Consider the following 13,733-nt stretch of genomic DNA (forward strand, 5'->3'; position numbering starts at 1 on the left):
AAGAAACAGAGGAACAGATTAAGAGTTTGTAAACTATATAGTAAAGGTGATTTATGATTTAAAAAAAATGTGCCCAGCGTCTTGACAGTACCACCCCAGGCAGTTACCACAGTGGTGATAGTGAGGTCCGAGGAATGTTGATGATGACTGCAATGTCAGTCTCAGAATCCTTCCATATTTCCTGCTGCCTTTATAGATCTAAAGTATGCAAGATCATTTTATCTAGTTCTTCATGATCTCTTGTGTGTCACAGCCTTGCCCATTACCCCCTTTCCTGAAACGTCAGTATTACTAACAACTGTTGTAAGGTTAAGTCCAATTGCTTCTTGAAATCCCTAATCCTTCTCATCAATTTAAGAATACCCCACTCAGATTTTTTATAGAGTGTATTATATTGGATTTTTTTCCTTCTTTCTTGGATTCAATTTATTTATTATACTAAGGTAGATACGACTGGGTTGTACTCACATCTTGGTGTTTATTGCTCATTAAACAGTGCATAACATACTCAAGATGCTGATTAAATTTATTATAAAGGTTAAAATACTAGTTTTCTTAATGATGTAGAGTCGTCTTTTTAAAAAGTTCAGGTTCAAGGTCCACAGTGAAAGTGTGCTCCTTGTAAGGCTGTGTAAGTCACACTCATGAAGCATGGGGGATGTTTGAAGGTATGTAACTAATTTTAATTGTGCTGATACACTTGTCCTTCTCAACAGGAGTTGGAGGCATTGAGACAGAGGCAGTTATGCTTGGCCTGCCAGTTACTCTTACTTTACCAGAGGTGGTTGGATGTGAGCTAACTGGGTCATCCAATGCTTTTGTTACATCCATAGATATTGTCCTAGGCATTACAAAGGTAAGCTCAATTTATAGTTGTTCCATGACTGACTTGTTGAACATCTTTATGTAAGTGGAGCAGCCCCACAAGACCTCAGACTTGGGACTTATGCTTCCATCCTTAGTTCTCATATTAATTATTACCTATATCATAAAGTTACCATTGAAATTATAACGAATGTAACTTATAATATTTAGATGAAGAGCAAAATGAGTCATTGTGTACTGTAACCTGTCAACACATTTATCAGAAAACCGCATTACAAGTTTATGAAGTAGTTACTGTTGTAATTATTTTAATTGAAAATAAAATACATGCAGCCTAGTCGTTTATCAGAGGAGGAGCACAGAGCTAAATACTAAGTAGTAGACTCAGGCTTCTGACCCAGGAATCCATGCCCTTAACAGTTAGGTATTATTGTCTTATAAATAACTTGACCATGTGGAGGTTTATTTTGTTTGTCTTAAGATTTATTTATTACATACAAGTGCATTGTAGCTGTCCTCAGACACACCAAAAGAGGGCATCAGATCCCATTACAGATGGTTGTGAGCCACCATGTTGTTGCTGGGATTTGAACTCAGGACCTCTGGAAGAGCAGTCAGTGCTCTTAACTGTTGAGCCATCTCTCCAGCTCAGCCCTCCCTCCAGTTTTAAAAAGCTTTTTATTATACTTATATACTTTTTTTTTTTTTTTTTGGTATGTGTGCATGTATGCCATGTCTTATATTTGGAGGACACCCTGGACCATCTGACCCTCCTCCCCAATTTTTAAAGAAAGTCTCTTTCAAAACCAGTACTAGATAATGCTTTTAAACACATGAGTAGTAGAAATTTGATTGTGTCAGACTTTTCCATAACATTGCAATACTAATTTTTCTATTTTTTACTGACTTTAAGTTCCATTTTTAAAAAATACTTGCACTTAAAACATGTTTCACACATATTTCCAATGTGGGTTGCTTCTCGGCAGTTTTGGTTATATATTGGTGTGACAACTTTGGAGATCCACAAGGTAAAACAATAGTGCCAGTTTCTCAGTAGTAATAATGATTATTTCTCCCCTAGCTGGAAAAAACCTGACATCCTAGTAAAATGATTAATTCCATGCTTGGTAACAAAGATCACAAAGTTAAATTGAGAAATGCACAATTTACTCCTAAAGGGAGAAATATGTGCTATTTTGATTTTAAAGAAATTAGTTCTTTAGACATCTTAACAACACACTACTTTCAGATTTTTCTGCCTGTTTTTGTTTAACAGTATGACTATTTGTGTGGTTAGCTCATCGTGAGAGAATTTTTATCCATTATGTGTATTTATTGGATATATTTTTTCTCTGTTGAGGTCCTGTTCTTTTTAATGGTCTTTATAGGATTAACCATGTTATTTTCTCAAATACATATTGTGACACTTCATTAATTTGATGAAGACAGCACTTGGCCTGATCTATTTTTCTTTTTCAAGTATTTTACTTTTTGTATTATTATTTTAATTATGTATATGTCTGTGTCCATGTGTGCTTTTGTGGTCATGAATAAGGTGCCCATTCTGGCCAGGAAAGGGTCTTGGACCCCTTTGGTGTTGGAGTTTAAAGGCCATTGTGAACAACCTAACATGGGTGCTGGGGGCCAAACTCACTGTGGGAGAGGAGTATGTGTGTGTATTCTCTCACTGAGCCAGCGCTCCAGCTCTCCTGTTTTCTCTTTATCTTTAAAAAGTAAGATCAGGGATCAGGAGTCTAGTTCCAGGAGATTAAACACCTTCTTCTGGCTTCTACAGTCAATGAGCATGAATGTGGTGCATAAATATACATGCAACCAAAACCACCAATACATATAAAGTAAAAATAATAAAATCCCCAAAGATTAGATAGAAGTAGTTTCAGTTACTTGGTAGGAATGAATGTTTTTTTAGAGGAATTCACTTTAAACCAAACTGAATTTACTTAGAATAACATTGCTATAAATGTTTAAGCTAATATTAATAATTAGAAGAGTTTTGTATAGCAGCATATTATTTTAAGTTTACTATATAGTTTTTCTTATAGGTATATTTTTCTTAAACTGCAGGATGACAACAGTAGTTAGAACAGTTTTATGTGCTGTTAGGAAGAAAAAGGGCTGCCACCTGTGTGGGCATTCTGAGGAATCTAAGATATCTGATTTCAGAGACATTACTATATGGATTGTTTTGGGGGGGGATTTGTTTTGTTTTGTTTTTGTTTGGTTGGGTTTTTTTTGGAGAGAATTCAGATGTTTGTTTTGTCATTTTTAACGCAGAGTCTATAGCTCTGGCCGTTGTAAAGATCCACCTGCCTCTACCTCTCAAATGCTGAGATTAATGGTGTGAGCCACCATTCCCTCCTCATCCTTCTCTTCTTCCTCCTCTTCTCTTCTTCTTCTTCCTCCTCTTCCTATTATTAAAATACCAGTAAAACTAGAATGAGTTTGTTTCATACAGTAAAGGGCCTTATCATTAGTATTGGTTAAAAGTTAACTTTATAGAAAAAAAATCTTGACTTTTGCTTTTCTAGAAATCCATGCTAATTTTACCATTGCTTCTATTGTGTTGTTTTTTCTTATCTCTAAAAGCACCTCAGGCAAGTAGGCGTGGCTGGAAAGTTTGTTGAGTTCTTTGGAAGTGGAGTTTCACAATTATCTATTGTTGATAGAACTACTATAGCAAACATGTGTCCCGAGTATGGTGCTATCCTCAGCTTTTTCCCTGTTGACAATGTGACACTACGACATTTAGAACATACAGGTAAGAGAATATGAAATGATTGTCTTTCCACTGTATCTGTTTGATAGTATTTATAATAAACTACTATGCCATATGTGCTATTGAATATTTATGAAATTGTTATATTTTGAAATTGTGACCCTAATCTTAATGTCCCTAAAAAACTCCTCGAAACGTAGTCCTTTATGATCCACTGACAGCACATTAAAGGAATTATTCAAATCACTAATACTCATGTCACCCTTTCCTTACACAGAACAACCCTCTTACCTATCCTAAGCTCTACAGCTGCAAGCAGACAAAAGATTTTTGATGAGAAGCAGTGTAGGGTTGCAGGTTCAAGATCTTTATGTAGTTTGATTAATCTTTCTTGATTGATAGGATCTTTGATCACCATAATCACTAAAGAAGCCACCTTTAAAATGATACTTGATGTTTCATAAAACCACTATTTGAATAGTAAGTCTCCGTTCCCATTATGAAGAAACCACCATTGAGCAACTTATCTCTAATGAAAGATACATTTTGAGAGATAGAATCTGTTTTTCAGTTTGTAGGCATATTATGAGTGAATAAATGAAACAGGCAGTAGACAGTAGATTATATGGTGTCCTTTAAAAGATGTGTTTTTCATAAAATGTACAAAACAATACTTTTTTGAGAAGCCAGCACTCATGGTTGTAGGTGTGTCTTTCCTTATGAGCATTTCTCTCTTAATCCTTGTCTGTGTTAAACTGTCTTTACTGAACCCCAGCTCTGTCTCACCTCATTACTTACATATTAATCTGAGTTAAGGTTCTGGCAATTTTTTTTAACTGTATAGCAAACTAGCCTAAAACTTAGTGGTTTACAAAACAGTGGTAGGGCTGTTTAGCTCTGGTAGAGCACTTGCTATACACCACAAGACCCTGACCAATCAAGATCAAACCCAGCAATAATCATTTATTGCCTCATGGTTTCAGAGGGTCAGTGATTTCAGACTGGGCACAGCAGGAAGAGCTTGTTGCTGCTTTGTGTCTAAGGCTTCAACTGCATTCATAAGCTAGGGTCTGGAATTCTGAAGACTACTCACATGAATGTCAGCTGTAGACTCAGGGTTGTCAACACATCCATTCATGCCAGTGTGGTGTGTCCATGTGGTTTCCTCATGCAGTCTATACTGGTCGGTGTCTGTTGAGGGTAAGCAGAGCAAGAGACAAGTGCAAGGTAAGGGTGTGTGAGTGAGTGGACTTGGCTCACCACTGCAGTTTCACAGACCTGTCATAAAGATCTCAGAATTCTTTACTACATTTTATTTTGCTGTTCCTCTTTTTTAGGTTTTGACAAAACCAAACTTGAGTCAATGGAAGAATACCTTAAAGCTGTGAAATTGTTTCGAAATGATGAGAATTCTTCAGAACCTGAATATTCTCAGGTATTTGCAAGTAACTCACGTAGGAGTTAGTAGAAGGATAACTGCCTGTGCATAATCATATTTATACGTGTTTATTAGCTAGGTAACTTTGGGAAGTGTGCACCACAGAGTTCTTAGAAAATTGCAAATTTGTAGAACAGTTCCAGCAATGTAGTAAGTGCTTAATGAATGTCAGCCAATAAATGCTACTTGTGGCCTCGTGAGTGATAGCTGTTAATAAGAAGGTCCATTTCTGGGGGTTGGGGATTTAGCTCAGTGGTAGAGCGCTTGCCTAGGAAGCGCAAGGCCCTGGGTTCGGTCCCCAGCTCCGGAAAAAAAAAAAAAAGAAAGAAAGAAAGAAAAAAAAGAAGGTCCATTTCTGACCCATTATTTTGATTTTATAGCAACATTTAGATAGATTCTGGTTGTAGTAAATTTTGGCAACATTTTGCAAAATCTACCATTTTGATTTATATTTAATTATGACTTCTATTGTCCATGATTTTGGGGGGAAAAAAAAGACTGGTAGAGTACAATTGAATTGATTACTTTACTAGAAAACCATAGCCAGAGCTGGAGCTATATCTCAGTTGGTAGAGTGCTTACTTACCATGCATGAAGCCCTGGGTTCAGTCTCCAGTACCTGGTCACCCACACCTGCCATGAGGTGGAGACAGGAGACTCAAGTGCAGCTCAACCCTCAGCTCTACACAGTAACTTTAAGGTCACCTAACACAATAGAAGACCAGACCTCACACAAATAAAAAGTCCTAGCTGTGCCCAGAACAGTGGTTCATACTTGGAATCACAGGACTTTGGAAGCTGTAGCAGGAGGATTGTAAATTCAAAGCCAGTTTGGACTACATAGTTCAGGGCCAACCTGGGCTGCCTAGGGTACCCATATTTTTTGTTTTTTTAAAAAACCTTTTTTTACCTTGTAAACTGACAATAGTTGAAAATAAAGCTAAAATTCATCAAGACATTGATTTCAAAAGAAACTTTTTGAGGCTAGAGAGACAGTTTAGTGGATAAAAGCATTTGCTGCTTTTCTCAGTGGACCTGGGTAGGTTTCCAGCAACCATAGGTCTCAATCATCTGTAACTCCAGCTCCAGGAGATCTGACACCCTCTACTGGTCTCTATTGGTACCAGACATGCTGTTCACATGCATACAGTGCTGGCAAATAATCATACATAAAAAATAAAACTAAAAATTTTAAAAATAATAGTAAATTCCTTCAGTGTTTATTTAGGTCAAAAAATAGGATCAGTTGAATTTATTAAATATAGTAGGATCCATCAGAATAATTTTGGCCATTAAAGAATGATGAGAATGTAATGAAGAATTATTAAATTTGCTGTACCTAACTACATAAAATAAAATGCACAAAGGAAATAATAAGTATTTGGATATATAAATAGCTAATTGGAAACTGAGATTTTAATAAAAATAATGACTTTTTAACCAAGAAATACAAGCCATCTCAGGGAACTAGCCAGAAAGATCCTCTGAAGCCACACAGAGAATGGAAACCTTTCTCTGTTACATTCCCTGACTGTACTCTGTTGACCAGGCATCACATATGATGACAGAGGAGAAATGTTTACTAACCATTAACTTCACGATCTAAGAGTAAGGCATGGATGGGATTAGAACTCAGAGGCAGTGAGTTGATGATTAGCAGAGGTTCTTGTGCAAGCATCTGTTGTGACAGTAGTTTTGTTTTTGTTTTAAGGCAGCCTTATGTAGCCTAGGTTACTGTATAGTTGACGATGCCTTTGAAATACTTTGATTATAACTATCAACTCTGATTTTGTGTGATGCTCAGGGTAGAACCCAGGGCCTCATGCATGCTAGGCAAGCCCTCTAGCAACTAAGCCATATCCTCAGCCCTTTTGATAGTATTTATATTTGTAGAGAAAAAACATGGGAGAAGCCATAATTTTTATAAACTGTATTAAAATAAATGTACTCATTTTGCTTATAAAGTAATGTTTGCTTTTGTATTTATTGTTTGGAAATTCTGATCCTTTGTCCTTCACTCTCTGTTTTTCTAGGTGATACAGATTAATCTGAATTCAATAGTTGCATCTGTCAGTGGTCCAAAAAGGCCTCAGGATAGAGTTGCTGTAACAGATATGAAAAGTGATTTTCAGGCTTGCTTAAATGAAAAGGTAAGTTACTTTATTGTTACTTTTATGCTGTGTAAAGAGCCAACAGGGTTTGGGATTGATTTCTAAATTCAATCTACTGCTCCCCGCACCTCCCCCATACACTATTGGTGAATGGCAGCAGCCTTGTTTGGGTCATAGTTTGAATTATATCTATTTAAAGTAATCAAAAGTTAAGTTTCTCAGTCACAGTGATTTCCTTTCAAGTGCTAATCAGTTGCCTGACAGTACAGTCACCATCTACATCACTGAAGAATGTTTCATTGGCTTCACCATTACACACTTCCTACCAGGAAGAAACCATTGCACTGTGTAATTATTCTCATTGAATTTGTAAAAACAACAAAAACAAATAACCATGGCTCTGGGGTTTCTGATTTTTTTTCTTTAAAGTCATGACTGTAGTTTTGTCTCTGCAGTCTGTTAGGAAACAAGAGTTGGGTTTTCCTCCCAGTCCTTGCTTTTTAGTTTCCTTAGTTTTTATTTGGAAAATAATAAACTCATTCAGAAGTAAGGTGATCTCTGATGGATTGCTGTGTATGTGTTAGGCAAATTTAGCACTTACTAACTCATAGTAAATCTTACTCATTCCTTCTACACTCACACAGTTGAGTCCTTTGGGGCAGATCTTTAGAATGGGAAGAATTTATACCATGTTGTTGAAAATTCCTGTAAGCAGGACTGACTAGGAAATGTCTGAGTTGGGACTTGATTCTGGGTGGTTGACTGTAATCACTTAATAGATAAAAGTGTTGCTTATGAACACCACTAGACTCCTCTTGTAAATATTCAAATCTTGTTTAAGATGAATTACACCTTCTGAATGGTATAGACCTTATGTGTCACAGTAGGACTTTGACTGTTAAATGATCAGGTGTCAGATGTCCAAGTTATGCTTATCAGTCCTACCAAATCTAATAATTACATACAAATTTATAGGTTGGATTTAAAGGCTTCCAAGTTGCAGCAGAAAAACAAAATGATACTGTCTCAGTTCGTTATGATGGAAGTGAGTATAAGCTGTCCCATGGGTCCGTGGTCATTGCTGCGGTTATCAGTTGTACCAATAACTGCAATCCATCAGTGATGCTCGCTGCAGGTAGGTTGGGATTTATATGTTCTCTTATATGTTACAGTCATTTCTATTCCTTAGACAATGTATCCATGTTTGTGTTTTATATTGAGGGACACTGAAATTTTTAATTAAGTTTTTAGGAGCTTTTAATTTGTAGTATTTTTATTATACAGAAGGTAGCTTTTGAAAAAAAATATCTATTAATTTTAAATTGTTTCTGTCTCTTCACTAAATTTAGAAGTAATGTTTCTCAGCAGGTATTGCTTGGGCTTTTTCCCACCAGTTCACCCTCTCAGTCTACTGTGCAAGTGGGGAATTCCTGGCATGTAGCGTCAGTTTGTATGCAGCGTGACAGCATTACCAATGTTTAATTGCTCTTTGTTTACAGTGACTATGGCATTGATTCAATCTATAGCAGTCATGTATGCATATTCTTTTTCCCCTGTTTGTGTAATGCTATGGTGTTAGCCTACCCATAATAATTTGCAGCACGATGTTTCTTTACTAAGAATTTCCAATTGTCTTCAGTGAACTGAATAGGTAGAGTAAAATGCACAGAGTAATGATATTAAGGTTTTATGAGCTGGAGAGATGGCTCAACAGTTAAGGGCACTTGCTCTTCCAGAGGTCCTAAATTCAACTCCCAGCAACCACATGGTGGCTCACAGCCATCTATAAATGTGATCTGATGCCCTCTTCTGGCCTGCAGGTGTACATACAGATAAAGTACTCATAGACATTAAAAAATCTTAAACTTTAAACTTTTTTTATGAATTTGAGCTTTTTACTATAAATTGTAGTATGATATTAAAGACATCCTTTTCTTGGTTTTTATTCTAATGTGAAGGAGGTAAGGACACATTGTCATAATAATTGTTGATTTTACAGGTCTTTTGGCTAAAAAGGCTGTTGAAACTGGTCTACGAGTTAAACCTTATATAAGAACAAGTTTGTCTCCAGGCAGTGGGATGGTTACACATTACCTCAGTTCAAGTGGAGTGTTACCCTACCTTAGCAAGCTAGGGTAAGTGACATTTACTGTTATTCACACCTAGACTGGTATTCAGTAGGTGATAAATATATTTGTTAGAAATCAAAGAGAGAAGTAAAAAGGAAAAATACCACTTAAAAGGGTGGATAGTCCCTTCAGAGTCAGTCCAGGACACACCCAAACACCAAATTCTCAGCACAAAGGAGATTTTATACCCAGAGGGGCAAGCAGATGGGGAGGCTGCAAAGGCAGGTGGCGGCGGCAGCAGCAAGAAGCAAGCAGGGTTTTTTTGTTTTGTTTTGTTTTGTTTTGTTTTGTTTTGTTTTGTTTTGTTTTGTTTTGTTGCAGGAGTGGATTTTTAAGGAGAAAAGGGAGATGTGTGCTAGGATGAGTTGGTAAATCTTGATTAGATATGTTAGCCAGATAATGAATTTTGATTGATGAACCTTGGTGTTTAGTCTCAGGAATTGAGTCAGTGGCAAGGACGGAAATAGGGGGAATTGATCTTGGAGCCAACCAGCCTTTTAATCCTGGAAGACAGTTTAGGGGTTGGTCTAAGAGGTAGTTTAGCTCAGTGGTAGAGAAACCTTGCCTAGGAATTGCAAATTGTCTTGATTCAGGCCCTTGCAGTTAAAAAAAAAAAAAAAAAAAAAAAAAGACAGTTTAATGATTTTTAGCAAGGAAGAAGGAAAGATGAAAGACAAAACCTGTCAGCGCCCATGCTTGCCTGCCGTGCTCGGGACTGTGAGAGCCTTTCACTTGTCCCTTGCCATCATCACACAGTCTGGTGTCTGTGGAGCCGGTGGTTGTTGCGAATATTTTATTACCAAGGCACTTGGAAGTCAAGCGCATGGTCTGTAACCTCAGGACGGGAAACCAAGTCACAGTGGGGACACTGTTAGAGTGGTATGAGGGAGTACCCAGTTCTCGTGAGCCATGTTCAGTTCAGAAAAGAGTAAAAAAAAATAATGCAAGTTGGATAATTTAATTGAACATCTTTAATCCCAGCACTCGGGAGACAGAGGCAGGGGGATCTCTGTGAGTATGTGGCCAGCCTGGTCTACAGAGGTAGTTCTAGGATATCCAGGGCTACAGAGAAACCTTGTATTGGGGAGCAGTGAGGAGAATTGAACAAATTGTCTTGATTCAGGTTTTGCAGAGTTATTGGGTCTACAATATGCAGGTTAATTTTCTGTGAAGCTTAAGATAAACAACTTTTACATTTCTTTCTTAGTTAAGTGATGATAGTGTAATTTTGGAAAATAATATTTTTACATAAATTATCAGTCCTTATTAAAAGCCTCATAAATTTTAGATTTTTTATTTTGCCTTTAGAACAGCAGCTAAAGTAATTTAGAGGCTTATGTTTGTAATCTTATTTTGGAATTACTGTCAGGGATTCTTCTTCGGTGTGTGCTTTATTGAGAGTTGAATGATGTACTCCCACTAGAGTGTCTCCTTACCCTTTTGGGACCTTCAATGAGCTGTTAGAGTAACGGCATCCTAATGTTTTAGAGCCTTTCAAGTGGAAACACATGGGTTTTTAAAAAGTGGCTTTATACAGTTCTAGTTATAATAGAGGAGCTTTCTAATATTGAGTGATAAATACTTTTGATCTAGTACAGATCTTGTAGATATGTGAGCTCTTCTAAGACTTAAAGTCAGTACAAATCATACTACCAGTGAACTTCAATGTTTAAAACTGTGAAATTAATGTGCTGCTGGTTAATTCTTATGAAGCAAACAGTAATTTTACTGTGATAACAGAAATAAAGAGATAAGACTTGTCCTTTCTTTATAAATATACTATCCAGTCATGTTTCACTTTTCAAATGCAGGTTTGAAATAGTTGGCTATGGATGTTCAACGTGTGTAGGAAATACAGCACCTTTATCAGAAGCAATTTTGAATGCAGTCAAACAGGTAAAATGTGACTTAGCACATCTAGGTGTGTTTTTATTGTTTTTGTTTTTAATAAGGATACTTCAATATCTACTTAAGCATCAGGGTTAAGAAATAGAAGCTAATTTTAAAAAGTAGACATACTTATGAGTGGGATTGTGAGCTTCTTTGAAAGTTGCTCCAACTCGTTTTAACTATATCTTGTTAGTGAATTACAGACAGTGTACATCAACGTGTATATTGATATTTATACTTGAAACTCTTGGGAAGAGTAACTTGTGGATCCTAAAGTAATACAAAGAATTACTTCTACATTTTAAAAATAATTCCTTAGTAATATAAGGAACTACTAAAGTGTAAGAATGGTAGTTCTGTACTTAAAAGTTAATGAAATGTTTTTTGTTTGTCTAGCTCTCAGAACTATATTTTTTGAGACAAATTTTATAATTGTGTGAGTATATATAAGTTCTTGAATCAAGTATATTTGTTTTCCCCCCTTAGGGTGATTTGGTTACCTGTGGAGTTTTATCTGGAAACAAAAATTTCGAAGGTCGTCTTTGTGATTGTGTCCGTGCTAATTATCTTGCCTCTCCACCCTTAGTGGTGGCTTACGCCATAGCAGGCACAGTGAATATAGATTTCCAGACAGAGCCATTAGGTGTGTTTTCCTATATATTATCTGTATGTTTATATGTATACTTGTGTGCACTTTTCCCCAGAAGTTGTTAAAACAGATTCTTGATGTGAAAGAAAACATGTAGTGCTTGTTACTCCCTTACACTGTCCATTTTTCTGCTATTAATGTGTCTGCTGATGTGAAGAAAGAAGATGCAGATGCAGTTGGTGTGCAGTACTTAAACCTGAAACACACCCTGTTCTAAATCAGTTACTTGATTTCCGTGACTATTCTTTGAAAAGATAAGAATGCTTTGAGGTATTGGTTTTCCGTTGTTGTTTTAATATGTGTACTGAATATTGAAATTTTGATCAGGTACTGACTCTACAGGCAAGAACATTTACCTGCATGACATTTGGCCTAGTCGAGAAGAAGTTCATCAGATAGAAGAAGAACATGTTATTTTGTCCATGTTTAAAGCACTGAAAGAGAAAGTAGAGGTAAGAGTCTTGTGGGGCTTTATTCATTTTTAGCTTGTTTCTTTATTTTGAAGTAAGGTCTCACTCATACTAAGTGGGACCTCACTCCTTACAGGCCACGCTAACCTGTGACCTCAGCAATCAGCCCCTTCAGTTCTGGGATTTCAGGCATGATCCATGATTCTTGCATTTTAGACAGAATAAAAATTTAAAATTTTGAATGTACAGTTTTTAATGACTGAGTTTTTTTAAAAAACCTGTGTGTGTAAGAGTGTGTGTGTGTGTGTGTGTGTGTGTGTGTGTGTGTGTGTGTGTAAGTGTAAAACTATTAACAATGGTGGTAACAGACCTTTAATCCCAGCACTCGAGACAAAAAGCAAAAGAACTCTTTTTTTTTTTTTTTTTTTTTTTTTTTTTTTTTGGTTCTTTTTTTGAGCTGGGGCAAAAGAACTCTTGAGTTCTGCCAGCCTGGGCTACACAGTGAGAACTTTGGGGTGGAGGTGTTCTTGATGACATTTTCATGTTTGTGTCAACTGTACTCCTTTATTGCTCTCTCTTGTCCCCACTATTTCCTGCTGGATTCCTTCCTCTTCCCAAACAGTATCCCTTCTGCATTCACATGTATGTGTGTTCATGCAAGCATTTAAAAATTTTTCGCATGTGAATGGTGTGTGTGTGTGTTCATGTGTATGAATATGGGCCTGTGCATACCATGGCATGTGTGGAGGTCAGAGTACAACCTTGGGTGTTAGTCTTTACCTTCTACTGTATTGGAGAAAGGTTCTCGTCTTGCCACTGCTGCCAGCCTAGCTGATCCACAGCTTCTAAGTATTCTCTTACCTCTACCTCCCATTTTATCCAAAGATTGATTTGCAGCCTTATATCCTGCTTACATGGCTTCTTGGAGCTCAAACTCAGAAACACTGTGTCAAGAGATTTACACCCATTAATCCTCTCCCTACTCATAGTTCTGCCTTCTCTCTTATAGCTTTAAACATGGGCAGTATAACATACTCTTCTATGCGATGAACTTCTCAGCTAGAATGTCATATGTTTGGGACATATTTTATTTTGAAATCTACATTACACATATTACACATAAGAGAAAAATACAATATCTGTATTTCTGAGTCTGGCTTATTTTTTCTTAACATAATAATCTCTAGCTTCATTTCTTAAAAATGTCAGTTTGTTTCTCTTGGGTGCTCCCCACCACCTACCTACCCCTCCACACTCACACTCTCTCTCTCTCTCTCTCTCTCTCTCTCTCTCTCTCTCTCTTTCACACACACACACACACACACACACACACACACAGAAAGAGAGAGAGAGAGAGAGAGAGAGATTCTACATGTGTGGTATTTATCTTTGTTTCACCCCTTCCACATGGTCCTCTTCCTACTATTCTATTTAAATCTAGATTCTCCAAGTAAGAGATTTTTATGTTTCTGAGTCTGGCTCATTTCACTTAACATGATGATCACCAGTCCATCTATTCTCAGACAAATAGCTCTTTTTTTTTT

At 36.8% G+C, this 13,733-nt stretch overlaps 1 protein-coding gene across 1 annotated transcript in view; it reads left to right on the plus strand.

Moving 5' to 3' along the window:
• Ireb2 (iron responsive element binding protein 2) overlaps positions 1-13,733 on the plus strand; it is a 46,862-nt gene that overhangs the window by 22,250 nt on the left and 10,879 nt on the right. Inside the window, exons 8-16 of the mRNA XM_032911381.1 lie at positions 717-856; positions 3,433-3,604; positions 4,900-4,997; positions 7,034-7,150; positions 8,087-8,246; positions 9,111-9,246; positions 11,052-11,136; positions 11,617-11,773; positions 12,107-12,231. Of these exons, the coding sequence (XP_032767272.1) occupies positions 717-856; positions 3,433-3,604; positions 4,900-4,997; positions 7,034-7,150; positions 8,087-8,246; positions 9,111-9,246; positions 11,052-11,136; positions 11,617-11,773; positions 12,107-12,231 (1,190 nt within the window). The remainder of the gene's footprint in view (positions 1-716; positions 857-3,432; positions 3,605-4,899; positions 4,998-7,033; positions 7,151-8,086; positions 8,247-9,110; positions 9,247-11,051; positions 11,137-11,616; positions 11,774-12,106; positions 12,232-13,733) is intronic.

This window comes from Rattus rattus, chromosome 8, assembly GCF_011064425.1.
Source record: "Rattus rattus isolate New Zealand chromosome 8, Rrattus_CSIRO_v1, whole genome shotgun sequence".
In the NCBI taxonomy this organism is placed as follows: domain Eukaryota; kingdom Metazoa; phylum Chordata; class Mammalia; order Rodentia; family Muridae; genus Rattus; species Rattus rattus.